This window comes from Zalophus californianus, chromosome 8 (genome assembly GCF_009762305.2).
Source record: "Zalophus californianus isolate mZalCal1 chromosome 8, mZalCal1.pri.v2, whole genome shotgun sequence".
Lineage (NCBI taxonomy): Eukaryota > Metazoa > Chordata > Mammalia > Carnivora > Otariidae > Zalophus > Zalophus californianus.
The window spans coordinates 35,236,972-35,264,727 of NC_045602.1; the positions used below are offsets into that span (position 1 = coordinate 35,236,972).

The following is a 27,756-nucleotide window of genomic DNA, read 5'->3' on the forward strand; positions in this document are numbered from 1 at the left end:
GCAGGGGGAGTGGGAGAGGGAGAAGCAGGCCTCCCGCGGAGGAGGGAGCCCGATGCGGGGCTCGATCCCAGGACCCCGGGATCACGACCTGAGCCAAAGGCAGATGCTTAACGACTGAGCCACCCAGGCGCCCCAAAAGAGTCAGACGCTTAACCAACTGAGCCAGCCAGGGCCCTCCCCAATTTTTCTTTTTCATAAAAAAAAAAAATCTATATACTATTTCTTAATAAATAAAAATGTCAGAATTCTGTAGAGTCCCAAGACTTCCTCTTCTTTGCTTGTTAGGGCACATTCTCAGCTGGAATTCATTATGCCCCGGTCTCATCACTACATGATAAAGATTCATTCTTCCTTGACCTCATGATTTTCCAGGCAGCACATATCTTTGTACTAAGCCAAGGAAATGACCTATTTCTCTTGTAAAAGGAGCTTAGCTTTATGAGATAGACCTGGTTATTTGAATCTTGGTTTACCAGTGACTAGCTGTGTGATCTTAGGAAAATCACCTACCCTCTCTGAGCATCAGTTTTTTTTTATCATCTGTCATTTTCAGGTTTCTGGTTTTTTCTTTTTAACTAGTGGAGTCATCTAAAAAATGAATTACTAGGCAAAATCTTAACGTATGAATAGATAAAAGAGGCCCTGCTCAGGTTGAGGGGGGCTTGAGGAGTATAGAGTTCCATCCACTAGGCATCCCCGCTGCCCCCCTTACATCCTAGTCCAGACAGCCCTCAGATGATCTCCGTAAACTAGGAGCTTCAGAGAGGGCTGTTTGAAAATCAGAGCTCTATCCACAGGAACTGGTACAACTGTACCAGCCCCAAGCCTCGATCCCTCCTGCTCCAGGTCCTTGTCTGTCCTTAGGTGCCAAGAGCCATATGATGACCTCATACACTCTTTGGGCAACTGAGAGCCAAGAGGGAAAGCTCTTCTGCACCTGATCTTACCCTGTGCTCCGGTTTTTATTTCCAAACTGAGGACTTGCCAGTTTCCCAAGTGATTAACATCAAGAGTAACCTCACTCATCAAGTGATTCTGCCTCCAACGCTTTGTTTCCTTTGCAAGATCTTAACTCTTGGCATTTGGGTAGCAGTGGTGTGAGACTGCCAGTGTGAGGGATCAGCCATGTATCTGAGAAGCACTGGAGGAACTTTGCACATCTGAACTTCCCTTTCAGACATCTGGGGGTTGTCAAGGCTAGGCACAGAATAGAGATGGGGCTGGACCATGATTATATGGACCAAGATGTGAAGAAGATCTAAAAGATCCAAGAGCACTCCAAAAAAAATGCATCAGTCCAGGGGCGCCTGGGGGACTCAGTCGTTGAGCATCTGCCTTCGGCTCAGGTCATGGTCCCAGGGTCCTGGGATCGAGCCCCACATCGGGCTCCCTGCTCAGTGGGAAGCCTGCTTCTCCCTCTCCCACTCCCCCTGCTTGTGTTCCCTCTCTCGCTGTGTCTCTCTCTGTCAAATAAATAAAATCTTTAAAAAAAAAAATTCATCAATCCAAAAGAGTCAGGCAGAGAGGCAAAAACCTCATGATGAGATTACAACCAGAGGCAGATTACAACCAGCAATTCCTATCCAATTGCTCTGTCCAATATGGTAGTCACTAGCCGTATGGAACACTTAAATATAGCCAGCCCAAACTGAGATGCACTGTAAATATAAAATATACACTGGATTTCAAAGACTTGGAACAAAAAAAGACTGTAAAATATCTTTTTATAAAAATCTTTTTTTTTTTTTAAGTAAACTCTTTGCCCGATGTGGGGCTCAAATTCATATGCCCAAGATCAAGAGTCACATGCTGTAATGACTGAGCCATCCAGGTGACCCAAGTGTAAAGCATTTTATTAATAATTTTTATATTGATTACGTTTGATCGAATACAATTTATAATGATTCTGTTTATATTGGTTACATGGACTATGTTGAAAGTGATAATATTTTGTATACTTTGGGTTAAGTAAACTGTATTATAAAAATTAGCTTTACCAATCTCTTTTTACTTTTTTTAATGTGGCTACTAGAAAATTTTAAATTGCATATGGGGCTCACATTATTGGATTGTGGTAGTCTAGACTCTAGGCCCTAGATGGGGTGCCTGGGTGGCTCGGTCGTTAAGCGTCTGCCTTCGGCTCAGGTCACAATCCCAGGGTCCTGGGATCAAGCCCCACCTCAGGCTCCCTGCTCCACGGGAAGCCTGCTTCTCCCTCTCCCACTCCCCTTGCTTGTGTTCCCTCTCTTACTGTGTTTCTCTCTGTCAAATAAATAAAATCTTAAAAAAAAAAAAATAGACTCTAGGCCCTAGAGAGACCTCCTCAGGTGAGGAAACAAAGAAGCAGGGAACTTTCCATATGGAACCTGAAGACTTGTTCTCAATAAAGAGGCAACAGTTAAGAGTAACACCCTCTCAGCCTGCCTCCTCACAGAAGTAGCTCAGATAGAGTCACGCTACTTAGTTTGCTCGGTGGAAGTCCCTAACAAGTTTGGGAAGATTCCGAAGGTGGGGAGCAGATTCCCATGAGAAAGTACCCTTTACTCACAGTGGGCTAGAACTGGCCCCATCATTGACTCCTCCAATATACACCAGTGCCCACTCTCAAGTTACTTGATGGATGATTAGGTTCAGTTGCACGTAAGACAAAAAACCCAAATAACAGTAGTATAAATAAGACAGAACTTTCTTTCTTAAGGAAAAAAAAATTTTTTTTAAGTTTATTTAAGTAATCTCTACACACAACCTGGGGATTGAACTCACGACCCCAAGATCAAGAGTCCCATGCTCTCCTAACTGAGCCAAACAGGCACTGCAGAAAAAAAGATTTTTGGGGAGACATAAACTTCTGGCTTGTTTTGTTACTTTTGGGGGGACTTGGTCCGTTATAGGTAACTGAACCTAATGAGAAGTGTTGCATGGATTTCTAACAGCTCTCCTGGACCAGGAGGCCATGAGCTAATGAAGACAGAGCAGCAAGACAAGAAGGAACCCAGGTCCTGAATGACAATGGAGTTATCTCTGGTTTATTGTCACAGGGTTCCAGAAGGCTATTAGAATTCCAAGTTCCAGGCAGAAGAAAGGTGAAAACGGGAGGGAATAAGATCTTTTCTTTCTTTTTAGGGAGATTCCTCAAAAGTACCATACAATACTTCTACCTGCATTTCATTAGTCAGACTGTCATATGGTACACCAACTTCGGAAAGAGAATGGGAGGGGAGGCTGGGTGAGTCAGTCAGTTAAGCATCTGACTCCGTTCAGGTCTTGATCTTGGGGGTCGTGGATTTGCCCCGCACTGGGCTCCATGCTGGTTGTGGAGCTTACTTAAAAAAGAGAGAGAATGGGAAATGCCTTTGAGAAAGGTAACTTGCCTTGAATAAAATCAAGGTTCAGTCACTAAGAAGAGGAAAATGAATACTGGAGTAAGCAACACATTTGTACCCCTTGGGGACATGTTGATGAATTGCGTCATCCTGAAGAGATCCACAGAATGGTCCTGCAGCTTTCAGCATGGGCACATAGATAAAAGGCCGTAGAGCCCCAACCCTCCAAAGATCTTCCCCTCTGCCTCCCCAGAATGGAGAGGGCATACCAGCAAATCAAGTCTATGCAGCTAGGCCGAAGACCATCTGTCTCTAAGGCAATCCTGCCTCGTTGGCAATCGGATGATTCGTGTAGTGGTCCCTCTTGCCTCACATGTGAGCACAGCACAGGGATCCCACTCAGTGGCTTTATTGGCTCAGGTAACCAAACTGCAAGAAGGGCAGGGGCAGCGGGCCTCAGGGACGGCTGGAGTCAAGACACTCAAATGCCACCCTCTCTCTGCATCATCTGCATTTTTCCTTCCTGCAGCTGACTAACTGTTGCTGCTCAGCTGGGGATTTGTTGGCCCAATCAGCCTCAGAGCTCACATCTACCGCTGGAAAGGAGCTGCAACTTCCTTCCTCTCTCTGGCTGGCAATTTTAAAATGCCAGAGAAGGGGCGCCTGGGTGGCTCAGTTGTTAAGCGTCTGCCTTGAGCTCAGGTCATGATCCCAGAGTCCTGGGATCAGGCCCCGCATTGGGCTCCCTGCTCGGCGGGAGGCCTGCTTCTCCCTCTCCCACTCCTCCTGCTTGTGTTCCCTCTCCCACTCTGTCTCTGTCAAATAAATAAAATCTTAAAAAAAAAAAGTACCAGAGAAGGACTCAGGATGGTCCAGCGTGCATCACATGACCTGTCCAGTCAGTTACAGGGATCGAGTGGGGTGAAGGAGGAGAAAGGGTTCAACTGGGGATGGACAAAATAATGCCCATTACAGCCAATGGTGAGCATTACCATCGTAGAAACTTTTGCCGAAATGAGAAGTGAAAATGATGTAAGCAGAACAAGTATTTTCCCTTCATTGTGAAATCTCCCCTGCCCAGTTTGATGTGGGCCTTCTAGTTTTAGCCATTTGATAAATGCTACAAAGCACCCATTTTGTACTAAACTCCTGTACCCTTCAGTATCCTTTCTTCAGTCATTGTAACAGTTGATAAGTTTATAGTGTTCACTAAATCCATTTCAGTCCTCAGGATATACTTCAGCCTTTTGATAGGATTTAGGCATTTCCCAGTCTTCTCAGTAATACCTGTTCTAACGACTTCTCCCCTCCAGGCCCTTACCTGGATGGCTACTGTCGATTCCTCTGTGGTTGTAAATGACCCCAGCCTGCTCAGATTGGCTTAGGTAAAAAGGAAGACAGAAGCCATGAGTCCAAAAAACAGACCTTGGGAGGGAAATCTGGAAACAGAGGGCTATGAAGAGCCAGGGCAGCCATTTTCTCCATTTTGGGGGGTATGTTTTCTCTCTGTCTCTGTCTCTCTCTGGGGTTTTGTTGATGTTCCTGGCTTTATTCTGCTTTCTCTGCAGATGAGCTTCCTCTCTGCTCACAGAAGAGATAGCTGAACTCCCCCTGCCAAAATTCCAAAATGTGTGTGTGCTCCTAGATCAACTACACAGACTCACAAGTACCTGTCATACTCCCACATTCTTGAGTAATTGAGTCAGGGGTCTTTCCCTTCTTCCCCTGTCAATGACAAACATGGCCCTGGTCCCAGCTCTCTCTGCAGGGGGTGGGAGTGTGGGTGAATTCTTAGAAAATGTGGGTCATGGGCTTATGTTGTTAGAATTTTCTTGAGAACTTCCTGTTACAGATTCTCAAATGTGAAGAGAGTGATACTGAACACCAAAGATCACCCTGTCCATTTCTTGCCTGGCTACTTGTTAATAGCCAGTAGATGACAACCAACTGATATCTAACCTTGAGCAGCCCATCCTGTGATCAACATAATGGTTTGTGTAGGTCTCATGGACAGTAGAAGCCTCTAGTACCCCAGGTCCGGGTGATGATCACCACAGAAAACAGCTTGGTCATGTAATCATCAAGAGTTTTAATCCCAAAGAGAGTTATCCTCAAGTGAATTCTCAAGTGGATTAACTAATGTCACTTGATTTATGGATTTGTGACATTGTTTTTGTTGTTTTTTTTTAAGATTTTATTTATTTATTTGACAGAGACACAGCGAGAGAGGGAACACAAGCAGGGGGAGTGGGAGAGGGAGAAGCAGGCTTCCTGCTGAGCAGGGAGCCCGATGTGGGACTCGATCCCAGGACCCTGGGATCATGACCTGAGCCGAAGCCAGACGCTTAACAACTGAGACACCCAGGTGCCCATGGATTTGTGACATTGTAACAAGAAGAGACACATATGAAAAAATGCTAGATTCTTACCTCATTCTACAATATTCCCCTTAGTGATCCTCTCTACTTCTATAGTTTTAACCATGACCTCCATAGAAAAGACTCATAAATATTTATCACAGCTCTCCGCAACACTCACTATTTGCAACCAATGTAGATAGGGCCATAAATACTCCAAATTCATTATGACCAAAAAACCCCCATCTTCGCCTCCAAATTCATATTTACCGCACAACCAAATGAGCACTTAATGGCCTTTCCCTCTAACTATTGCCCAGCTTCTGTGCTCTCCTCTGGCCCATATCTCTAACTCCACAAATGCCCCCTTTGGTTAAGCACTGTTATGTTTTGTCTGGACAATTGCAGTGGCCTCCTCACTAACTTCCTTCCTTGTTCTCTGTCCTCCAGTTCATTTTCCATGCTAAAATCAGACTACCTCATTAAAAACAGAAACCCACTATTGCACTCTGCAGAAAAACTCCTACAGAGTAGGATCACCAACAGAGTAAAACCCAAAGTTTCTTAGCACTCAAGACTCTTATTTTCTAGTTTTTGCTTGTCCAGCTTCATCTCCCATTAGGCACCAGGCCTTACAACCTCATCTCCTTCCACGACATTAATGTCAATTTCTCACCCTTCCCAGTACAAGTATTTGCCGACCTAGCTGCCAGAATTTACATTCCAGAACAATGAACAGAAATGTAGTATGTAGTAATGGAGCTACGCGCACGAGCCAAGGGAGCCCAGAGGAGGATCCATCAGCCTGCGGCACTTGGGGAAGAGTCACTTCTAGCCCCAAGTAGGAATTGCCAGGTGGAGTCAAAGGGGTGAGGATCAGCAGATACAAAGGCTAGGAGATGGAAGGAACACGGCGGGGGCGGGGGCAGCTTTGATGGTGTTTCGGATCTCACTGTGAGGTAGCAGAGCTTGCAGAGTTGAGGGAGGGAGACCAGGGATTCGGGGTTGTTCCAGCCCAGCTTACGCTGCGGGGGTAGGCAGCGGAGCATGTTAGGGGAGTGGCTTCAAGAGATTTGCAGGACAAAGAGATCCCTCTGGAAGGTAGAAAGAACCTAAGAAAATGCCAGGCTTTGTCACTAATTCAGGAGAGAAATACTCTGGGGGACAACGTGGGCAATGAAGGCCCTGCTCCTGGGATGGAGGGGAGGGCGGGAGGTACCCAGACAATCGACGTGTTGCGAGTGCATAAAGGGGAGGTGGGGGCATGTGCACACAGGGGGGGATGTCAAGGAGGATTCTTATGTGTAAAATTTTAGAGCCTAATGCCTACCTCATTAGATAAAACACGTAAAGCTTTGTGTCTGGTGCCTGGCAGGTTTTTCAGAGGGTTTAAAGTTTACAAACCATTTTCAATAGATTGCATGTGATCCTCAGAAGTTTGGGACACAAGAGCAGATAGTTTACAGATGTGAAGATGGAAGCCCTGGGGTTTCAGCTCCCCAAGTCAGCGAGGGGGTGGAGCTGAGATTCCAGATCAGGCCTTGGGACCTGAGACCTCGTGTCTTCACTGTCTCACGGCAGGTGGGAGGACTTCCAACCAAAAATTCTGGTTATCGAAATTCTTTTAAGCAGTGTCTGGACCTTGCCTCCCCAGAAAAATTCCAAGAAATGAGAGGAAGGGCTGAGTATCCTGCTAATCACAATGATAATGGTGCTACTTAAAAGAAGCTTCCCTGAGCCATTCCTGAGAAGGTAGATTCCGGAATTCATTCTGTAGATAACCTGGTGGGGGGAGAGAGGGAGGGAGAGAAGGAAGGCCTTATCGTTTTAATAAAAAAACATTAAGTTCAGCTAATAGCAATGACAATGGAGGCGCCGGGTGATTGCGAGCACTTAAATTGTAAATGGAAACCAGGAGGACACCTTGGATGTCTCCATTGTTACATGCTAATGAAGGGGCTCCGCTCTCACAAAGGCAGCGGGGAGATTAGTGGAGGGTGTGGCCTGGTCCCACACTGGGTCCCACGCTGGGTGAGAAGTCTGGGTGGGTTGCCGGCGATGTAGGCCCTGCTTTAGAGTATCTTTCTCCCTCCTACTTGGTTTTGTGAAAACTGAAGCAAGACCCTGTACTTCCCTGGACCTCTGTGGGTTTTGTTTTGTTTTGCTTTTTAGTAAAATGTATGTAATCAAGTCTAGGGGTAGCAACCGCCTGCAATCTAACCGGCCACCAGACTTTGATCATCTGTTTTCCCAGTCAAACCAAAAAGAGACTCTGATTTTGTAGATCTAGGGTGAGGCCTGGAAGTCCAGTAAAAAAGAAAACCAATAGGAAAACATATCGGGGAGTCTGCTTCTCCCTCTGACCCTCTTCCCTCTCGTGCTCTCTCTCTCTCATTCTCTCTCTCTCAAATAAACAAATAAAATCTTAAAAAAAAAAAAGAAAGAAAAGAAAACAGATCGCCCCGTGGTTGTGATGATCAGCCAGGTTTGGAGCCCTTTGGAACAGTGAAGGGACAGGCCAAAAAACCGTAGTAATACAATGGTGTGAGCTTCATGCCCTGCAGCGGGAGAGAGGGAAGTCCAGGTCCTGAGAACGTGGGTGTGGAGGTCAAGGCTGAGTCAAAGCCCACGCCCTGCTCAAGTAGCTGGTGGGTTGGGTACATGAAGAAGTGTGGGACATGAGATTGGGAAGGGGAAATTGGAGACAGATTTTATTTATTTATGTGTTGGTTTATTCTTAAAGATTTTTATTTTTTTAAAAGGATTTTTTTTAAGTAATCTCCAAACCCAATATGGGGCTCGAACTCAAAAACCGCAAGATCAAGAGTCACATGCTCTACCGACTGAGCCAGCCAGGTGCCCCAGGGACTGATTTTAAAGGTCTAGCGTTGAATATTGTGCTAAGGAATCTGGACCTCATTGCAGAGATACCAAAGAACTAATGAAGGTTTTTGTTTTTTGTTTTTAAGTAGGCTCCACGCCCAGTGTGGAGCCCAGTGCAGGGCTTGAACTCACCACCCTCAGCTGAGATCAAGAGTCAGGCCCTTAACCAAATGACCCACCCAAGCGCCCCTGGTGGTTATTTTTATTTACATGATACCTTGATGGAATAGTGGATGAGAAGTTTGGCTCACTCATTAAATCAATGAGTATTTCTAGATTATCTTGTGCCTGCCAGGTGCTATTTTGGGCCTTGAGGAGACATCCGTCGATTCAACAGACAGATGGACTATACCTGTCCTCGAAGAGCTTACATTTTAAGGGAAGGAATGGATAATAAATAAGTGAAATATGCGGTATTTCAGACGACAACAAAGCAGGAGAAGGCAATATGGGGAGCCGGGGAGTTGGGCAGAAGTTACAATTTTATTTTATCTTATTTTTTTTTAAGATTTTATTTATTTATTTGACAGAGACACAGTGAGAGAAGGAACACAAGCAGGGGGAGTGGGAGAGGGAGAAGCAGGCCTCCCGCTGAGCAGGGAGCCCGATGCAGGACTCGATTCCAGGACCCTGGGATCATGACCTGAGTCGAAGGCAGACACTTAACCATCTGAGCCACCCAGGCGCCCAGAAGTTACAATTTTAAATAGTATGGGCAGGGAAGGCTGAACCAAGAAGGTAGTATTTGAGCTAAGATGTTAGCAGGTGAGGGAGGAAGTTTGGGATGAAGCAGTGTTACAAAGACCCTGAGGCTGGTGAGTGTCTGGGAAGGCCAGGGAATAACTAAGAGACCAGTGTGCCTGAGCTCCAGTGAGCTGGGAGAGAAGAAAAAAGACCATAGCAGAGAAGAAGTATAGAGGTATCAGAGGTATAGGATCCTGTACCATTGTAGGGATCATGGGGATTCAGTTAGTCCTTCCTTCTCTCTCTTGGGTAAATTAATGAATAATTCAGAAAGCAAGTGAATCTAAGTCAATCAGCAAGTTTAGAGCAGAATAAGAAGAAGGCTATCTTAAAACCATCTCTCATTTGGACTATTAAAAAAGCTTTCTGTGGGCCGCCTGGCTGGCTCAGTCAGCAGAGGATGAGACTCTTGATCTCAGGGTGGTGAGTTTGAATCCCACATTGGGTATGGAGATCACTTAAAAATAAAATCTTAAAAAAAAAAGCTTTCTGTAATAACTGGACTATTAAAAAAGCGTTCTGTAACTGGATATAGGCAAGCCAGGTCCGAAGACCCATAGGAGCCCCACAGGACCAGCCAAGAGAGTGCTTGGCTTTGCACAGGATAGAAATCAAAACTGAGCCAGGAGGAAGTGAAAGGTTATGGAAGAGCGTGAGTGATAGAGTATAGCAGACGGAATGTCTCTGGGAGACTCAGAAAGGAAAGGAGAATGAATTTCTTCATCTCTTGGGATTGGGGATTAATATTGGAAGGAGGTCCACTGTATGTGCTCCTTCAGGAATCCAGGGTAGGGTCTGATCAAGAGCAAGTGAACAGCAGGTGTTATTCTATAAATTACCAAAGGTGGGGGTTATTGATGCCAGCGTCCACTGAGATTTGTTTGAGCCTATCGTCCTGGAACATGTCTGAGATTCAGTTCCTTTTTTTTTTTTTTAAGATTTATTTATTTGACAGAGAGAGACACAGCAAGAGAGGAAACACAAGCAAGGGGAGTGGGAGAGGGAGACGCAGGCTTCCCGAGGAGCAGGGAGCCCAATGTGGGGCTCAATCCCAGGGTCCTGGGAACCCAGGGTTCTGGGATCATGACCTGAGCCGAAGGCAGACACTTAACAGCTGAGCCACCCAGGCGCCCCGAGAGTCAGTTTTTAGATGTTGTCAGGTGTTTGGGGGCCTAGGTTGAAACTCAGAGAACAATTAACCTTCTTGCCTCCCCCTTGGAGTGGGAACATAGCTTCTTTGGTTTCTTTCTTTCTTTTTTTATTTTTTATTTTTTAAAGATTTTATTTATTTGAGAGAGAGAATGAGAGAGAGAGAGCACATGAGAGGGGATAGGGTCAGAGGGAGAAGCAGACTCCCTGCCGAGTAGGGAGCCCGATGCGGGACTCAATCCCGGGACTCCAGGATCATGACCTGAGCTGAAGGCAGTCGCTTAACCAACTGAGCCACCCAGGCGCCCCCTTTGGTTTCTTTAGATGCAAGGTGAAATATAGAACATGAGTAAATGGGGCCTAGCAGAAAAATAGGGGTGGAGCCTTTCTAAAAATGGAGTCCCAGGGCACTTGGACCACTCAGTCGGTTAAGCATCCGACCCTTGATTTCGGGTCAGGTCACGATCTCAGGGTCATGAGGTGAAGCCCCCCCCCCCCCCCCGCCGCCTCCCTTTGAGCTCCGCCCTCAGCAGGGAGTCTGCTTCTCCTTCTCCCTGCCCCCTGCTCTCTCTCAAATAAATAAATTAATAAAATCTTAAAAAATAAATAAATAAAAACCGGAGTCCCTTCAGCTTCCCTGTCTTGCTTGCATTAGTCTTGCCTTTCTCAGATTTGTCCTCCTTGCTGCTCCTGAGAGGTATTTCTAAAATGTTTGTCACACCCTTCCTTGCTTAAAACCCTTCAGAGACAGGGCGCCTGGATGGCTCAGTCAGAAGAGCATGAGACTCTTGATCTCAGGGTTTGAGTGCTGAGTCCCACGCTGGGCGTAGAGATCAGTTAAATAAATAAAACTTAAAGACAAAACAAAACAAAACAAAACAAAAAAACCCTTCAGAGGCTCCCCGTGGTCTCCACAGAAAAAAGTTTCCATCTTAGGAGCACCTGGGTGGCTCAGTTGGTTAAGTGTCTGCCTTCGGCTCAGGTCGTGATCCCAGGGTGCTGGGATCGAGTCCCTCATCGGGCTCCCTGATCAGTAGGCAGTCAGCTTCTCCCTCTCCCTCTGCCCCACCACTCATGCTCTCTCTCAAATGAATAAAAAAAAAAAATCTTTAAAAAAAGTTTCATCTTAGCCTGGTGTACACAGGCATTTGTGATCTTTACTTAAGTTTTTGTTTTGTTTGTTTGGTTTGATTTGGGTTTGCTTTTGTTTGGTTTGGTTTGGTTTGGTTTTGGTTGTTTTTTTGTTTTGTTTTGTTTTTTTGGTTTATGTAAGCTAATATAGTTACTTTAAGAGAAAAAAAAAAGGAAATGTGTTATTAAGAAGAGGACTGTCTCATGAACCCAGGGGTGGAATGAGGCTATACCTCAGAAAGGCACAGGAATCTGGGGTGCCCTGGAAGGTTGGGGAGGTTTTCTGCCTTTCTCCTCGGGCTCAGTGTCTTCCCCCCATCTCTCTGCCGAGCAGCCTGGTTGGCTCCTGGATGGGCGCAAGGGAAAGGGGTGCAGTCCCGACACCCAAAAGAAGTGACGATTTCTGGACAGATAAACTTGATTTCGAAGTTCTACTCTAACATTTTGTGTCTATGTGATTCATTTTTTTCTTTTCTCTTAATTAAAAATTTTTTATTATTTGTATTTATTTATTTTTAAAGATTTTATTTATTCATTTGACAGAGAGAGACAGCGAGAGAAGGAACACAAGCAGGGGGAGTGGGAGAGGGAGAAGCAGGCTTCCCGCCGAGCAGGGAGCCTGATGCAGGGCTCTATCCCAGGACCCTGGGATCATGACCTGAGCTGAAGGCAGACGCTTAACAACTGAGCCACCCAGGCGCCCCCCCAGAAAAAATTTTTTAAAGTTTTTTTTATTTATTTGACAGAGAGAGACACAGCGAGAGAGGGAACACAAGTAGGGGGAGTGGGAGAGGGAGAAGCAGGCTTCTCACAGAGCAGGGAGCCCAATGTGGGGCTAGATCCCAGGACCCCGGGATCATGACCTGAGCCGAAGGCAGATACCCAACAACTGAGCCACCCAGGCATCCCTAAAAAATGTTTTTGATGAAAATGTAATACATTCCCATTGTAAAAAAAAAAAAAAACAACACAACTTTGTGCCGTATGGAAGTACACAGAAGAAAATTGAGTTATTTTTCACATGTCTCCAGCTCCCTGCCCCCAGAGCCAGAGGTAAGTACTGCTGGGTGTCGATCTTCCCAGCCAGTCTTGAATACATTTTTTTTGCCTATGTATTTACACTACAGGTATCTAATTTGGGGTTCTTTTTGTTTGTTTTTTAAGTAGGCTCCAACACGGGGCTTGAACTCAGGACCCTGAGCTCAAGACCTGAGCTAAGATCAAGCATTGGACACCTAACTGACTGAGCCACCTAGGCACCCCTAATTTTGTTGTTGTTGGGTTTTTTTAATGCAGTTGTACCATATGCGTTTTAATCAGCTTGTTTTTTTCACTCACATTTTGTAGCTTTTTAGGGGGGAGGTCAGTATTTTCCTTAATTTCTTAGACACGTAGGGCCAGAGATAGATGGCAGAAGGAACACAGGACCATATCTTTGGGAGTCTATAAATTTTGGTCAATTCTTAGCCAGCATTTCTTCTCAAGTTGCTTAATGTTTACCTTCTTTACATTTTTAAATTTTACTTATTTATTTATTTAGTGATCTCTATACGCAACAGGGAGCTTGAACTCATGACCCTGAGATCAAGAGTCACGTGCTCTACCGACTAAGCTAACCAGGTGCCCCTGTTTACCTTTTTAAAAAAAATTGTTGTAGTTTGCTATCTGTAACTCTTCAGTTAATTTTTCAAAGGCATGGGCAACCTCAGTCCTCAGATCCTCAGATTTCTCAAGTTTGGATCATTCTAGGTCCTTAAAAATCTCCAAGTTCCCATCATCTGGAAGTCTCAGGCCTGAATAACGACCTCTTTCAAGTTCTTAAACTTATATAACCAGTTCTCTTAGGATCCCCAAAAATCTTTATTTGCTCTTTCCTGAAAAGAATTTTCTGAGGGGTCATGGGAGAAGCAGAGGGAGAAGCAGACTGCCCACTGACCAGGGAGCCCCAAGGCAAGGCTAGCCCCCAGGGTCCTGGGATCATGACCTGAAGGCAGACATTTAACCAACTGAGCCACCCAGGCACCCCATGAAAAGAATTTCCTAGGGCTGGGTGACCTCATCCTCCAAAACACATGAGGCCTTAGACAGCTGAGATTTCCTTCCTTCTTTTCTTCCTTCCTTCCTTCCTTCCTTCCTTCCTTCCTTCCTTCCTTCCTTCCTTCTGAGATTTATTTATTTTTACACGCACAGAGAGAGAGAGCAGGTACACAAGCGGGGGAGGGCAGAGGGAGAGAATCTCAAGCAGACTCCTGCTGAGTATGGGGCCTGGGGCTCGATCCCCTGGACCCATGCGAGCCGACTCCCCTGATGAGCCAGGAGCCCCATGCAGGGCTCCATCTCATGACCCTGAGATCACGACCTGAGCCAAAAATCAGGAGTTGGATACTAGGGCGCCTGAGTGGCTCAGTTGATTAAGCGTCTGCCTTCATGATCCCAGAGTCCTGGGATCAAACCCAGCGTTGGGCTCCTTGCTCATCAGGGAGCCTGCTTCCCCCTCTCCAGCTCCCGCTCCCCCTGCTTATGTTCTCTCTCTCTCTCTCTCTCTCTCAAATAATAAATAAAATCTTTAAGAAAAAAAAAGAGTCAATGCTAAACCCACTGGGCCACCTAGGCACCCCGACAGCTGGGATTTTTGGAGTGTCCTCAGGCAGTAACGCTGTCTTTCCTCATAATTGGGTCACTCTTGCCTTTCCCAAGTATGTTAGACCACTTGGGCTTCTGTGACACAATGCCACACACTGGAAATTTATAACCAACTGAAATCATTCCTCACAGTTCTGGACTCACAATTCTGGAGGCTGGAAGTCCAAGATCAAGGTGCCAGCATTGTCAGGTTGTGGTGAAGGCCCTCTTCCAGGCTAAGACTTCCTATTGTATCCTCACTTGGGGGAAGAGGCTAGAGTGCTCTCTGGGGTCTCTTTAATAAAGGCACTAATCCCTTTCGTGAAGGCTTCACCTTCCTGACCCAATTAACCTCCCAAACCCCCCACCTCCAAATACCATCACATTGTGGGTGTTGGGATTTCAACATACATATTTTGTGAGACATAGACATTCTGTCCCTAACAACAAGATAAAAGTTCTAATGCAACTTAGCAATAAGCTCTGATTTATCCCTTGTCTTCTTAAATATTTCTGTTTGTTGAATTTAAAAATAAGTCTTACAGGGAGCCTGGCTACTTCATAGGGTGGCAATATTTTAGCCCACGCTCTATTGTCAGTACTGCAGGTCTAAAAACTTGATGTATTTATGCCATCCTAACTCACAGGAGACTGTTACATAACTCAAAATGCCAATTTATTAAATTTTAGCCACCACTATACTTCTTACTTAAACACACATAATCATGTTAGCTCCCCCATTGCCTATAGGCACCATACAATTAGGTCAAACTCCTTAGCACCCTGGCCTTGAACCAATTTTGCAGTTGGTTCCCAAATGCCATGTGTATGTATACTTTCTTTTCTTTTTTTTTTTAAGATTTTATTTACTTGAGAGAGAGAGAGAGTGGGGGAGAGAGCAAAAACAGGGGGAGTAGCGGAGAGAGAGGGAGAAGCAGACTCCTCCCCTCCCCCTTTTCCCCCACCCCATCCTATGCCTCCCCAAGCAGGGAGCCCAAGTGGGGGCTCCATCCCAGGACCCTGGGATCATGACCTAAGCCGAAGGCAGACGCTCAACCAACTGAGCTACCCAGGCACCCCCCCATGTGTGTATTTTCTTTATGTTGCTACCTTTGTCTGGTATGTCCTTCCTGACTCTTTACCAAGCAAAATCCTTATTTTAACTGAAGGTCAAGATCAAATATTAGCTTCTTTTAAAGCCTTCTCTGGCCAGCCCTGCCCCTACAACAGGCCATCTTAATTGCTCCCAATTCTGGGCTAATATGGCCCCTATCTTATTAGATTATACCTCATCATATATTCACGACTCCCTCTTCCACTGGGTAGTGAAGACCCTGAGGACCAGAATGCTATTTTATCCATCAAGGTAACCCATAATATAGAACGCTGGCTAAGCACAAGACTTTCAATAAATGTTGAACTGAACTTATTCATTTGTATTTTCTGCAATTATTTCTCTCTCTTTCCTAAATTCTTATAAAAGTTAATTTTGAAAATGTCAACTTTTCTCAGCTGTAATGGGAAGATGGGAGGAAAAGTACGCATGTTCATGCTGGGACTGAGAAAATCACATCCCTGGGGGCCAGGGATGGTGACTGGTATGGAAATACAAGTGAGGGACCCCACAGGGAGGAAACAACAGTAGGAAGAGCCAGACCAAATGACAAGTGTTTCTTTCAGCCAGGAAATTTCCTGTTCAGATCTCATCTTTGCTCAAATCTGGAGATTTCTGTGTGTGTGTGTGTGTATGTGTGTGTGTGTTTTAAGAAATATTTTATTTGAGAGAGGGTGAGAGCTAGAGAGAGAGCACACACACAGGGAGAGGGAGAGAGAGAAGCAGACTCCCCACTGAGCAGGGAGCTTGACATGGGGCTCAATCCCAGGACACTGAGATCATGACCTGAGCGGAAGGTAGACACTTAACTGACTGAGCCACCCAGGTGACCTGATTTCTGTATGTTATAAATGGAGGGCCCAGCTCCCCTGCAGGCTCTCTGCATAGGGTCTCCTCTGTGGTAGTGTGCAAGCGGGTAGAGGTTGGCTTCCTGACCTGGGACCTGTCTCTGGTGGGGTAAGAGGAATCAAGACAAGAGCATTGGTTCATGATTGCCTGACATCCCACCACCCTCCTTCCAGCTAATCAAAAGGTAAGTGTGATAATGTGGGAAAATGCAATAGAACAGATCTTGATGGACCAGGAAAGGAGGTGTCTGGAGAAAGAAAAAGCATCCAGAGGCATGAAGCCAGCCTGACTTTGTCCTGGTGTTTCCTAATCTCATTCCCACAAGTGGCTCAAACCGTTCCCCAGCTTCTCCATCTCCCCTCCCCTACTCGGACTCCCAAGCCCCCAACCCTCAAACCCTTGAGATTGGCTCCAGAGAGGAACGGGGAGCTGACTGTGGAGGAGCAGGGGCCCCCCGTCTTCTCTTATGACCTGCATGGTGTTTACGAAGTCCTCAGCCTTGAAGTCATTTGTGGTGCTTTCTGCCTCACTGAAGATAAATGAATTTTGCTTCAATTCCTGATTCCTGTTTAAATATTTAGTTTAATCAGCCCAGGCCCAAGTGCCTTTTCCATTTCCCCTGGTGCCTAGGAGTCATGCTGACACCAGCATCATAAATAATGCATCTGATCCCAGGAACATGCCACCCACTGGGAGTCATGCCATCCCTCAAGGCTCAGGGCCTGCCCTCTGCTGCAGCCTCTTTGGGAGAAGCTGGACTAGAACAGAGAAATGCACCTGGAGCCTGAGGACTTCTTGTCAAAGCTACTCCTGGACAGAGTCATCGTGTTGTCCCCACCACAGCCCCGATCTGAGGGACCATGTGGGGGTGCAAGGGTGTGTGTGTTGATGGGGAGAGTGGGAGGAGCAGGAAGAGGCAGGAACACTTAGGGCCCAGAGTCTTCCCACTCCGCCTTCGAGGTTGCTCCGACCTGGTGGAGAGACTTCAGGGCCACTTAGAACAGGTCCGACCTAGATTCCGTGTGAATGCCAAGCAGAGGATTGGGACACCAAGTATAAGGAGGCAGCTGAGTTCCAGGACAGAGGAAGATGGAGACTCCACAAAATGCTGGAACCTTCTATTCCCCCTCTAGAATTCTGGCTCGTAACATGGGCTCCACCTTCTCATCCAAGAACGCAGTCCAAATTTCACCCCATTACGCCAGAAGCCTGGGGATGAAAGTCAGGGCTTCCGAGGGATGCACACTTTGTCTCCTCTCAAAGAAAGGAACCCATGATGGGATTTGGCGGGACAAGTCCTGGGTATCCTTTGCCAAAATCTCAAAAAGATTAAACTGCCCCAGGTGCCCTATTTTTGGAGCTAGCCCCTCAGCGCTCTGATCTGTGCAATTAGATGGGAAGCATCGTGTTAGTCGCCATTAATGACAGGGTCCTGGCCCGACTTCGTTTTCGTAGAAGGTCCTCGAGGCAGCTCTGTAACACTAATGCTTTTTTCCTCCAAAACTCTGCAGAGATAAAAGGAAACATAAACAACGATTTATTTATCCAGAAGTTCAAAGTATAGCTTTGAGCCCTTCAACATCTTCTGTGCTTTTTTGAAATCAAGAGTGCAAATAAACTTCCCTCGGTCTCTTTTAGAAAGGGCAGCGGCTATAAACCTGCAGATAATGATAAAAGGAGCTGATGAAAAGAACAAACTCTAGCCTCCATCTCGCAGTCTGAGGGGTTCATAAGCCCCCCTCTCCGCCCTTGGAGTCATCCCCTCTGTAGAATATCTAGGGCCAGAATTCTGCTAATTCATTTGGAGCTGCCTAAATATTTGGAGAGTCAGGAGCCACCAAAGGAAAGATGGCCTGGGTGGCTCAGTAGTTAAGTGTCCGCCTTCGGCTCAGGTCATGATCCCAGGGTCCTGGGATCATGGGACCCTGGGATCCCCAGGGTCCAGGGGAGTTGGTCCTTGATGGCAGGCACCTTGTCAAATCCAGTGGTCCTCTCTGGCTGTGGTTTGTCACAGTGGAACCCCTCCCTTATTCACTTGGTTTCTGGGACCTGTGGCCTCTGGTTTTTCTCCTACCTCCCTCACTGCTCCCTCAGGTCCCCTCTGTGCCTCTCCTCTTCCTGGTTTACTCCATGAGGAAGTTCTCAGTCTTGACTATATAGTAAAATAACCAAAGGTTTTGTTTTTTTTTTTTAACTGGAAATCAGGATCCACTCTGCACTAATTAAATCTGGATTTCTAGGGTGGGGCTCGGTATTGTAGTAGTTCTTCTGGTGCAGCCTGGATATAGAACCTGCTAGCAATGCTGGCTTGCCCCAGGGCTCAGGCTTCTGCCGGCTTCTCCATCTACACTGTCTCTCAGCTGATCTGACCAGTCCCCAGCTTCATGGACTGCCTACACAGATTTGCATTTTTGGCCTGGGTCTCTGTGCTGAGTTCCAGGGCCCATATCCACTTGTCTATTTGACACTTCCAAACAGATAACTACACGCATTTGGAAGTACTAATGTCCATTGGTTTTGTCCTCTTTTTTTTTTTTAAAGATTTTATTTATTTATTTGAGAGAGAGAGAATGAGAGATAGAGAGCACGAGAGGGAAGAGGGTCAGAGGGAGAAGCAGACTCCCTGCTGAGCAGGGAGCCCGATGTGGGACTCGATCCAGGGACTCCAGGATCATGACCTGAGCCGAAGGCAGTCGCTTAACCAACTGAGCCACCCAGGCGCCCCCAAGGAATCTTTTTAAAAAACATAAATCAGATCTCCATCACTCCTGTGTTTAAAATCATCCAGAAAAAAAAAGAGGGGGGCGCCTGGGTAGCTCAGTCATTAAGCATCTGCCTTTGGCTCAGGTCATGATCCCGGGGTCCTGGGATTGAGCCCCGCATCGGGCCCTCTGCTTGGCAGGAAGCCTGCTTCTCCCTCTCCCACTCCCCCTGCTTTTGTTCCCTCTCTCGCTAAGTCTCTCTCTGTCAAATAAATAAATAAAATCTTTAAATAAATAAAACAAAATAAAATAAAATAAATTCAAATCAAATCATCCAAGGTCTTTCCATTATATTTAGAATAAAATCCCAACTCTTTACCATGGTCTACCATGCCTTATGTGATCTGGACCCTGCTCACTTCCCTGATCTCATCTACTCACACTGTCCTTCCTGGGTCATGATCAGGTCAAGCTGAGTCTTGATTTGGGGAATTTGTGCTTGCTATTCCCTTTACCTGGAATGTTCTCCACAGATGTCCCATTGGTTCATTCCATTCCATTATTTAGGTCTCTTTTCAGTTCTTACTACATCTGAGAGGTCCTCGCTGATTACCACCATCACTTTTTCTTCCCTTATCCCGATTTACTTTCTCTAGAACATTTATCATTGTATATTAGCATATCTATTGATTTCTTTACTTGCTCATTGTCTGTCTTGTCTGTAGAATACAAGCTCCAGGGGGACAAGTGTTTTGTCTATCTTAGTCTCTGGTATATCTTCAATGTCTTCAACAGTGCTTGATACGTATTGGTTGAATGAAAAGTGCACTTCTGTAGACAAGCCTTATATTTTTGGTAGGCTCCACCACACTACCCACCATAGAAGTATGGATTGGGATCTCAGGGGCCAGAGTGCTTTCTGACAAAGGAACCCAATAAAGAGGTTAATTGGTGCACCACCATGTCGGTAATCGATTACTGCTACTGGGAATGTGTGACATCCTTCAGGTGTGCTGGTGAATAAAAAATGTTGGGATGCCTCCACTGGTTCTTAGCTGGGGGTTATAGCATCCGGATGTTCTTTTCTGTTAGTACTAAGCCAACCATGACAGCTAGGAGGAGAGACAGACAAAGATGGGATAAGCCAAGCTTTGTCTCAAGGGCTTGGACAGGACTTAGATGAAGTGGTATTGGATCCCCTTCTTTCTCTGTGTGTCTCTCTTTTCTTCTCTTATTCTATGTCCCCTAATCTCTGCATATAGTGTTCAGTGTTTTCTGGCTGAATCTATGTTTACTTAAAATTGAGTTGTGGATACCATCTGTATTAGTTTCCTAGGACTGCGGTAACAAATTACCACAAATTGCGTGGCTTCAAACAACAGAAACAGATTTCCACACAGTTCTGGAGGCCAGAACCCAGAAATTAAGGTGTCAGCAGGGTTGGTTCCTTCCGAGTGCTCTAAGGGAGAATCCATTCCGTGCCTCCTCCCCAGTATCTGGCGGTTGCTGGCAATCTGGCATTCCTTGGCTGATGACCGAGTAAATCCAGTCTCTGCCTCCGCCGTCACATGGCCTTTTCCTCTACATGCTGTGTCTTCTGTCTCTCATAAGAACATTTGTCATTGGACTTAGAGCCCATTCTAATCCAGGATGATCTCATCTCTAGATCCTTAACTTAATTTCATCTGAAAATACCCTTTATCTAAATAAGATCCCATTCACAAGTTCTAGGTCATCACATCTTTTGGGAGACCACCATTCAACCCACTACACCATCTTAGAGGCAAGAAGGTAAGGCAGGAAATAGTCAGGTTTGCTTTTTCAGACTGTATCCCTTCCCTTTTCCTGTTCTTTCTGGCTTTCCTCTTTCCTTCTTCCCAACCCTGGCTGCTTTTCCAGAGCTGAGAGCTGAACTCTATCTCAGAATTTTGCTCACTGACCCTTATGAGATGGTCAGCCCTGGGCATTCTTATTTGTCTTCACTGTCTGTCTTGGTCAGTGACTTGTGTGGCTCTCTGCCCATGCCCTGCCTATTTGCACATTTGGACCTGGACTCTGATCTCCTGAACCTGGACCTGTTAAACCTGTTTTTACCGAAGCTGAAGGACTCAGGGAACCTGCTTCTTCCCCTGGGGCCAGGGTTGGGTTTATTTCTTAGACAAGGCAGGCTGGGCTCTGTGCAGATGGTGACACAGAAGAGGGTATTTCCAGCCTGGATCTCTCTCCTAAGCTCCAGGCCTACTCATCCATCTCTGTCTAAAGAGGAAACATCTATCTGGATGTTTCCAAAAGCACCTTGAACGTAATCCATTTAACACTGAACCTGCCAACTATCCTTCCTCCCCCAAAGTGCTTCCCCTACAGTATTTTATTTTATTTTTTTGAAGATTTTATTTTCTTTTTTAAAGTAATCTCTATACCCAATGTGGGGCTTGAGCTCACAACCCCGAGATCAAACATCGCACACTCCTTCAACTGAGCCAGCTGGGCGCCCCAGTATTTTTTTTTAATTAATTAATTTATATTTTAAAGTTTATTTATTTTTTAGTAATCTCTACACCCAATGGGGCTTGAACTCACAACTCTCAGATCAAGAGTCTTATGCTCTTCCTACTGAGCCAGCCAGGTACTCCCTCCTCTGTAGTATTTTAAACTCGCTGCATCATACTTCTTCCCACCCAGTTACTTATAACGTGGTGCTACCTTTTCACTCCCCGCCTCCCCAAAGTCACCAGATCCCATAGCCCCTACCTCCAAAGTCTTTCTCAAACCCTCTACTTTCTCACAACCCACTGCCTCTACCCTAGGTCAGGCCATCATCCCTTCTTACCAACCTGCCAACTGATCTCCTGTCTAGACTCTCTGCCTTGTCTAATCCTCTTTACTACAGCCTGAGTCATTCCTATAAACACTCCCTGTTATATCCCTTAGACCTTCCCAGGGTCCCTTAGAATTCTTTTGCCTAACTCCACAGCCTGTACTGTCGAGCCATCGAATTAATAGCACTAGGCAGGCTCAAAAAGGGAAGCTCTAAGATCAATTAGTGCAACCTTCCAGGGGTTCATGCTTGTCTCCACTGTGACTTCTGGTCCTTTTTCTGCTACCTGGAAGCAGTGTTGTCACCAGAGTAGATGCCACCCAATGGCTCTGGATGCCACACAATGGCTGAGCCAGTTCCCCCTTGTGGGCATGAGAGAACCATGGAATCCTAAAATGCACACTTCCAAAACCAAGACCTTCTGGGATTGGCCCTGAGTTTCCTGTTTTCAGCACAGGGATGGATGGAAGAAACATCCTGACTAGAGAACTCCTGACTCTGGTTTTCTTTCCGTTAGGGGCTCCGTTGCTTTGATTTTTGCTGTTACATGCTTACCTTCCTTCTAGGATACACTCATCCACCTTTAAAACCCAGAACCTCCTTAGAATATCTGAGACAAGCTGGCCTTTTTCCAAAAGAATTTTACTACATAAGTTAATGAAAGAAAAGGAAAAAGAGAGAGAGAGAGAAAGACTCATAGAAAACACAAACAGGGATGCCTGGGTGGCTCAGTTGGTTGGGTGTCTGCCTTTAGCTCAAGTCAGGCTCCCAGAGTCCTGGGATTGAGTCTCGTGTTGGGCTCACTGCTCAGCGGGAAGCCTGCTTTTCCCTCTCCCTCTGCCACTCCCCCTGCTTATGTTCACACTCTCTCTCTCAAATAAATAAAATCTTAAAAAAAGAAAAGAAAGAACGAAAGAGAGAGAGAGAAAGAAAGAAAGAAGAAAAGAAAGAAAGAAACAGAAGAAAGAAAGAAAAGAAAGAAAGAAAGAAAGAAAGAAAGAAAGAAAAGAAAAGAAAAGAAAGAAAAGAAAAGAAAAGAAAAGAAAAGAAAAGAAAAGAAAAGAAAAGAAAAGAAAAGAAAAGAAAAGAAAAAAGAAAAGAAAAAGAAAGAGAAAGAAAGAACACGAGCAATAAGATACAGTCCTTTATCCAAAGCCAGGGGTCTACTTTCAGATTAATTACATTCTATACCCCACCCCACCCCCCACCCAAGTTCCTTTCCTGAGTTCAATTATTAGGAAGCTTCCAGACTCTGGCCAGGTCCACAGAGCCTGTATGAAAACTCCATCCTTAGGTTGTGACAAAAACCAACTCTGTCTCATCCACTGCTTTCTTGAACATCCATTTCTCTTCAGCTAAGTGGTGAGATGCTAGAAACTGACAAAGGAACGACCTGGGTTTTAGGTAATCCCTTATCATGATTCTTTAATCACAACAGCCATGCCAGGAAATTTTACCCACAGGAGGCTGGATTTGCCCTGGGATTTCTGGCAAGGTCTGAGAGACACCTCTTCCTTAGTAGTGAGGATGACTGGAATAGAGAGAGGGACCTAATATGTAGGAAGTTCTTGACATGTGCCAAACACTTTATATATTTAAATTTTTAGCATAAGCCTTGGTTATAGGTGTCAATCCCTAATCATATTTTGAAGAATTTGAGGCTCAGAGGGGTTAAGTGTCTTGTTCAAGGTCTTAAAGTTAAACAGTCAAACTAGGAGTGAAGTTTGGGCTGGTTGATGACATGGTCATAACCATGCAGCCTATGGAGGGAGAGGTAACTTTGCTGTCTTTGAAGGTTAAGACTTTTCCACCCTTTTTCTGGTTCTAGGGTTTCTTTTAATCTCCAGACATTTGCCAAACTCCCACATAGCAGTATCTCTTTGATATTAGGAGGGATATAAGTTTCATAGACAAAGTACTTTGTATTCAACTCAGTACCTTGTTCTCTAACTATATCGAGCTCGTCATTTGTTGGTATTTACACTTGCAGATACTGAGCATGTACTATGTAGAAGTCACTGGTCCAGGAGCTAGAGGTAGGAGAGGTTGAATATACAGAATCTGGAGGAATGAAAGGCCCTGGGTTCTGGTGCCATCATTACTTCCTGTTCTCCTCCCAAGTCTCTGAGGCCTTTCATGGGGGGCTTCTGGATAAGGCGGTTCCTAAGGGGAGGAGGTGGGTATGGATGGAGGGAGTTTTCTTGGCACAGTCACCACAAACACCTGGTAAGGTGCACAAAGCTGGGGAAATGAGACAGAAATACAGAACTAATAGAAATACAGAAATATTTTGAAGGGGAGAAATTGCTCATTTACTTAAAAATAATGGACAAACCCTTTAAAGCTTGTGATGCATTCCTTTGTATTTTATGGTTGTCAGGAGGCCTTTTCACTTGGAGAGTCTTCCTGGTTTAGAGAATTCTGTGCCAGAGGAAAGGGCAGGATTATAATCCTAATACTGCTACCAGTTTGCTGGATGACTCCAGGTGAGTTATTCAACCTATTTATGTGTCAGCACAGAAATGGAATGAGGTCAGATATGTCACAATATGTTTTCTGTGGGATCGCCAGTAAAAGGATTGTGATAAACAACAGCTATTCAGCGTGCATAACAGAACACTTCTGCTTTTTGTCTCTGGGTCAGAAGAGCTGACACAGGCTCACATTGTACACATGGCATAAAACCCTTGGGAGTCTGAAACTTTATGGAGTTAATAAAAAGCAACAGACACCTGTTATTTGCATAGTGCTCTATGCTGAATGGTTTATAAAGCATTTTCATATATCATCACAACTGATCCTCACCCCACCTGTGAAACGGAATTAATGTCCCCATTTCATACCTGAAGAAACTTGGGTCACGCAGATCACCAAGGTAATTCAGGCAAAGGTGATTTATTTTAATTTTATTTTTACTTTGCCTCAGCTATGTAGAAAATTATTTTTGTCACCTTAATAATTTGTGATAATGGACCATCACAAATGCCATCACCACACAAACAAAACACAGTCTTCTTTTCTAGGGACACTGCCCATCCCTGCACAGACCCCACACCTAGAGTCACCAACATGTAGCTGTAAACCACCAGAAACTCCAAACAACCCACAACAGTGAGGGATCATCTTCACGTTGATTATACAACAATGCCTGGGAGTATTTTGGAATGGATTGGCTTTTTATTTTTTTATTAAAACAAAAAAAATTTAAAGATTTATTTATTTATTTGAGAGAGAGAGAGCAGGCACATAAGAGCATGCAGGGGGTGGGCGGGGCAGGGGCTCTCCACTGAGCCTGGAGAGCACCAGGGGGCTGGATCCCAGCCCCCTGAGATCATGACCTGAGCCAAAATCAAGAGTCAGATGCTCAACTGACTGAGCCACCCAGGCGCCTTGGGTTGGCTTTTTAAAAAAGTTGTTTGCGTTCATTTGGGGGATTGCCAGCTAACATTCAACTCAATTTGGTTGTTTGTTTGCTTCTGTGAGGGAATCCAGGCTGAGAACACAGGGATTGCCTAGAGAATTAGCATGGGAAAATGATGTAAAAGCTTTAGGCACATTAACTACTTAGCAGTCCATCAACAGCAAGGTGACTGAAACTATCTCCCCCTTTGTGTGTGTGTGTGTGGGGGGGTGGTAATGGTGAACAGGTAGGGTCCTGTTCCCCTATAGGCAAAAAGGGCCTCTTGTCTTGGCAGGGCAGCACTGTATATAGGGCCTGTCCAGAGGCAAGACCTCCACGTGTGGGGGAATGTGTTCTGTTCAGCCCAGTTTTGGGGTGAACGCTGATAGACCTGTCAATGCCGTTGGGGTGAACTTGGGAGGGGGTCAGTTTTTCTAGACTTATCCCCCAGCTGGGACTCTCCCTGGTGAAGCTGGTAGCACCTGGGGTCCTCCTGGCCCTAGGGTATGCAGGTTCCAGGTCCTCTTCATTACCACCACAAGGAAGGTGCTCTGCTGCGTGCAATTATTTGTTTCCAAGTGTTCGCCCCGAGGCAGTCACCCACGTGCTGAAGGTCTCGCATACAAGGGCTCCCCAGGGACAGGGCAGGATGGAAGACCTGTCTGGGGGTGGCCAGGTGACAAGGTTCGCTGGCTGGGGTGGTATGGAAAGCCTGAGCCCCTGCCCCCACCCCAATTCTCCAATAGCTACTGGTCCGCATTTTCCAGTACAGGCCTCCGCTTTGGCCACGACCCTTACCCTAGGGTCCTCCACTTCCAGCAAGGGCCCCCAAGCCGCCACCTTCCCCAGGTCCCTGCGGGCCCCGCAGCGACCTCCCCCGGCCCGGCCCGGCCCACTCGGCCTTGCAGGCCCGTCGCTGGGGGCGGGAACCTGCCCCCACCCCGCGGCGTCCCCTCCCCTTCACTTCCCCCTCCCCTCGGTCCCTTCCTCCCCTCCCCCCCGTGGCGAGGCGGCGGCGGCGGCGGCGGCGGCGGCCGAGGCTGAGGCGGCGGTGGCTGCGGCGGCGGCGGCGGCGGCGGCGGGCGGGGCTCGGCTCGGGCCCCGCGGGCGGGCGGGCGGACATGGCGGCCAACATGTACCGGGTCGGAGGTAGGAAGGCTCGGCCCGACCCGGCCCGCCTGGGAGCGGGCTCCGGGAGTGGGGGATCGGGGCGAGTTCACCCTAACCGCCGGGAGCTGTGGGCGCCCGGGCCGAGGGCGCAGGGGGCGGGGGGCGCCGGGGCCCGCAGAGGGGGCCGGGGCTCCCCACCCCCGCCACCCACCCCTCCCCCGACCGTGGCCCACTGGGGGCCGGCGCCCACCCTCCCCCTCTGCTCCCACCCCCGCTCAGTTTTCTAGGGCCAGGCCTGTACTTGGGGGTGTGAATTCCCAGACGCCCCCCTCCAGGACGCCCCCATTGAGTATCGGCCGTCGAGCCCCTTAATAGGGGGATTTCTCCCCGCGTGGCTTCCAGGCAGTGGGGGTTGGAGAGGATGGGGGGGACATCCCCCCGACTCTATTCCTCCCCTTCAGTGGGAGTGTGGGGTGAGGGGCGTGGGGGCGATGGGGGCAAAGCCAGGGGCACAGCTGGACAGGCCTGTTTGCGGGGACCAGGCCCTGCACCTCGCCTTCCTCAGTCCCCCTCCTGTTTCTTGCCCAGCCCCCCAAGATGGGGCATAGTGGGGCCGGGGCACCGCAGCCAGAGGTGGGGAGTTGAGCTCTGCCTGGACGTTTGCTCTGGTGACTGCCTCCTTCCCAGCCTTGTGTAGAAGAGAGAAATAAGGTCAAACAAACTTTCTCCCTACTCACGACGCCCTCCTCCCTCTTTCTTGGTAAAATAATAATTCAGATAAGTGGCGTGTTTGTGTGTGAGACTTGCTCTTCTCTGCTCATTAGCTGAGCTCCTGATGGATGGTGTTGGGAATGGCCTGGCCAAATGAGGCCACTTTGCAGAAGAGAGACGGGAAAGAGCCACTAAGATAGACAATAACAATGCAGCCCAGCCTTTCAAATAAACACACAGTGGGAAGTTTCCAGTGAGCCTATTACATGAGAGGAAAAGTCACTTGAAAATTTTTATCTTTTTTATTGAAAGCCTGCAGGGATTTCTATTTAACAAGACCCGAAATGGATCTGGATTAAATATGGCAAAGAGCATATCAAAATCCTGATATCTCCAGAGAGCTCTTTCATGCCCTGCCCCCCCATCATCCCAGATAGAGCTGTGGAAAAGTTTGTCAGTGTGTTTCCTCTTACCTACTCTGCTCACCTGATTTTTTTTTTTTTTTAAGTTGGTGATTGAAATGTACTTTGGGCTGCTAAGCTTTTCAAGATGCTCTGAATTTGTCTTAGGTCAGTAGTTTTATGTGAGAAGCATACTCCAGGGTAAACTGGATTGGAGGGAAAGATGTGGAAGCAGTTATAGCTTGAAAGACACATGTTTAGTCAGCCCTGACTACTCGGTAATGAGAAGAGTCTTTTTGTTTATTAGTAAAGAAGTGATGTGTGGCCCGAAAGACTAGGAGAACTTGATAAAACATTAATTGAAATGAAAATGCCAGGAAAATAAGGGTCTGTGAATAGTAGGCATATGAGAAAATATATTAAGGTTGTATTGCTAAATATA

The 27,756-nt window shown here is 46.5% G+C and overlaps 1 protein-coding gene across 11 annotated transcripts in view; it reads left to right on the forward strand.

Moving 5' to 3' along the window:
- MTA3 (metastasis associated 1 family member 3) overlaps positions 1–27,756 on the forward strand; it is a 217,352-nt gene that overhangs the window by 18,783 nt on the left and 170,813 nt on the right. For 4 of the 11 annotated variants that reach the window (XR_003524570.2, XM_027621295.2, XM_027621296.2 and 1 more), the window contains exon 2: positions 24,073–24,178. The exons of 2 other annotated variants lie outside the window; for them this stretch is intronic. Coding sequence is in view for 7 of the 9 variants with exons in the window: in XM_027621295.2 (XP_027477096.1) it covers positions 24,073–24,178 (106 nt within the window). In the remaining 2 variants the exon portion in view is untranslated. Of the gene's footprint in view, positions 1–24,072; positions 24,179–26,137; positions 26,242–27,756 lie in introns of those variants that run through there. 5 more of the 11 variants (XM_027621298.2, XM_027621299.2, XM_027621303.2 and 2 more) reach the window with 3 other exon arrangements.